Genomic DNA, 1,191 nt, shown 5'->3' with positions numbered 1-1,191 from the left:
CAGCAAGGATTAGAACTTGGACCCTCAGACTCCCACTGAGCATGGTCCTTGTGTTCACAGTCTTCTCTCAAGTGAGGTCAGGTCTGCAGCTATGAAATACTGTGCCTCATGAATATTCAAATGAGGTGAGGTAGAGTAGTTAAATATGGATGTGTCTGTGTCCTGAGAGCATCCCCCACAGCCACACCCTCCCCTCCACAAGTCCTGACAGCTCAGCCCCTCACCATGGACTGTAGCTGGAGAGCCTTCCTCCTGGTGGCAGTGGCTGCAGGTAAGGGGCTCTGCAGTCCCTGGGTTGATGGGGGACCAAGGACTAGTCAGTGGGGAATTCCACACACTCCTGTCTCCTCTCCACAGGTGTCCACTCCGAGGTGCAGCTGGTGCAGTCTGGGGCTGAGCTGAGGAAGCCTGGGGCCTCGGTGAAGGTCTCCTGCAAGGCTTCTGGATACAACTTTATCAACAAGTATATCCACTGGGTGCAACAGGCCCCCGGACAAGGACTGCAGTGGATGGGGAGAATAGACCCTGAAGATAGTAGCACAATATACGCACAAAAATTCAAGGACAGAGTCTCCTTTACCGCTGACACATCCACGAACACAGCCTTCATGGAGTTCCGCAGTCTGAGAGCCGAGGACACGGCCGTGTATTACTGTGCGAGACACAGCGAGGGGAAGTCAGTGTGAGCCCAGACACAAACCTCCCTGCGGGGACGGGATGGCGGGGCTGCAGGGGGCACTCAGGACACCAGGGGGCGCTCCGGACCCACGGAGCCCGAGTCCAGCCCCAGGAGCAGGTGCAGAGGGAGGTGGGGAAGGAAGGGGCTTCCTGTGGGAGCAGGGCGTAACAAAATTATACCAAAATATAGTTGTGATTTTATGCATTTAATACTTAAATAAGATCAATAAAAAGGTTACACAATATGAGATTCTGATAAAAAAGTTTCAAAATATAAACAAAAATATTAAATAATTCCTGAAAAATCAATAAAACTGTTATTTAAGATATTTTCATATTGCTTTCATTTTGCTTCTTCATGGGCGACCTCACTTGCCATATTTTCACCTATGGAGACATTAACTTTACTATGGGCGCTTAGATTGGGTTTTGTGCAGATGAACATTAAAAAAGAGGATTCCTTGCTTGTGTTTTGCTGAGTTTGTGAGTTTTTTAAATATTTAGTACATTCAC

General features: G+C 48.6%; 1 gene segment (V, D, J or C); it reads left to right on the top strand.

Annotated features, from left to right (window-relative positions):
• Window positions 1-202: 202 nt before the first annotated feature.
• Window positions 203-686, top strand: LOC136386987 (immunoglobulin heavy variable 1-69-2-like). The segment is given in 2 exon segments: window positions 203-271; window positions 358-686. Coding segments are annotated over 2 exon segments (375 nt in total).
• Window positions 687-1,191: the final 505 nt, after the last annotated feature.

Source organism: Saccopteryx leptura, unplaced genomic scaffold (genome assembly GCF_036850995.1).
Source record: "Saccopteryx leptura isolate mSacLep1 unplaced genomic scaffold, mSacLep1_pri_phased_curated manual_scaffold_34, whole genome shotgun sequence".
Taxonomy (NCBI): Eukaryota; Metazoa; Chordata; class Mammalia; order Chiroptera; family Emballonuridae; genus Saccopteryx; species Saccopteryx leptura.
This window is presented reverse-complemented; position numbering and strand designations above follow the sequence as displayed.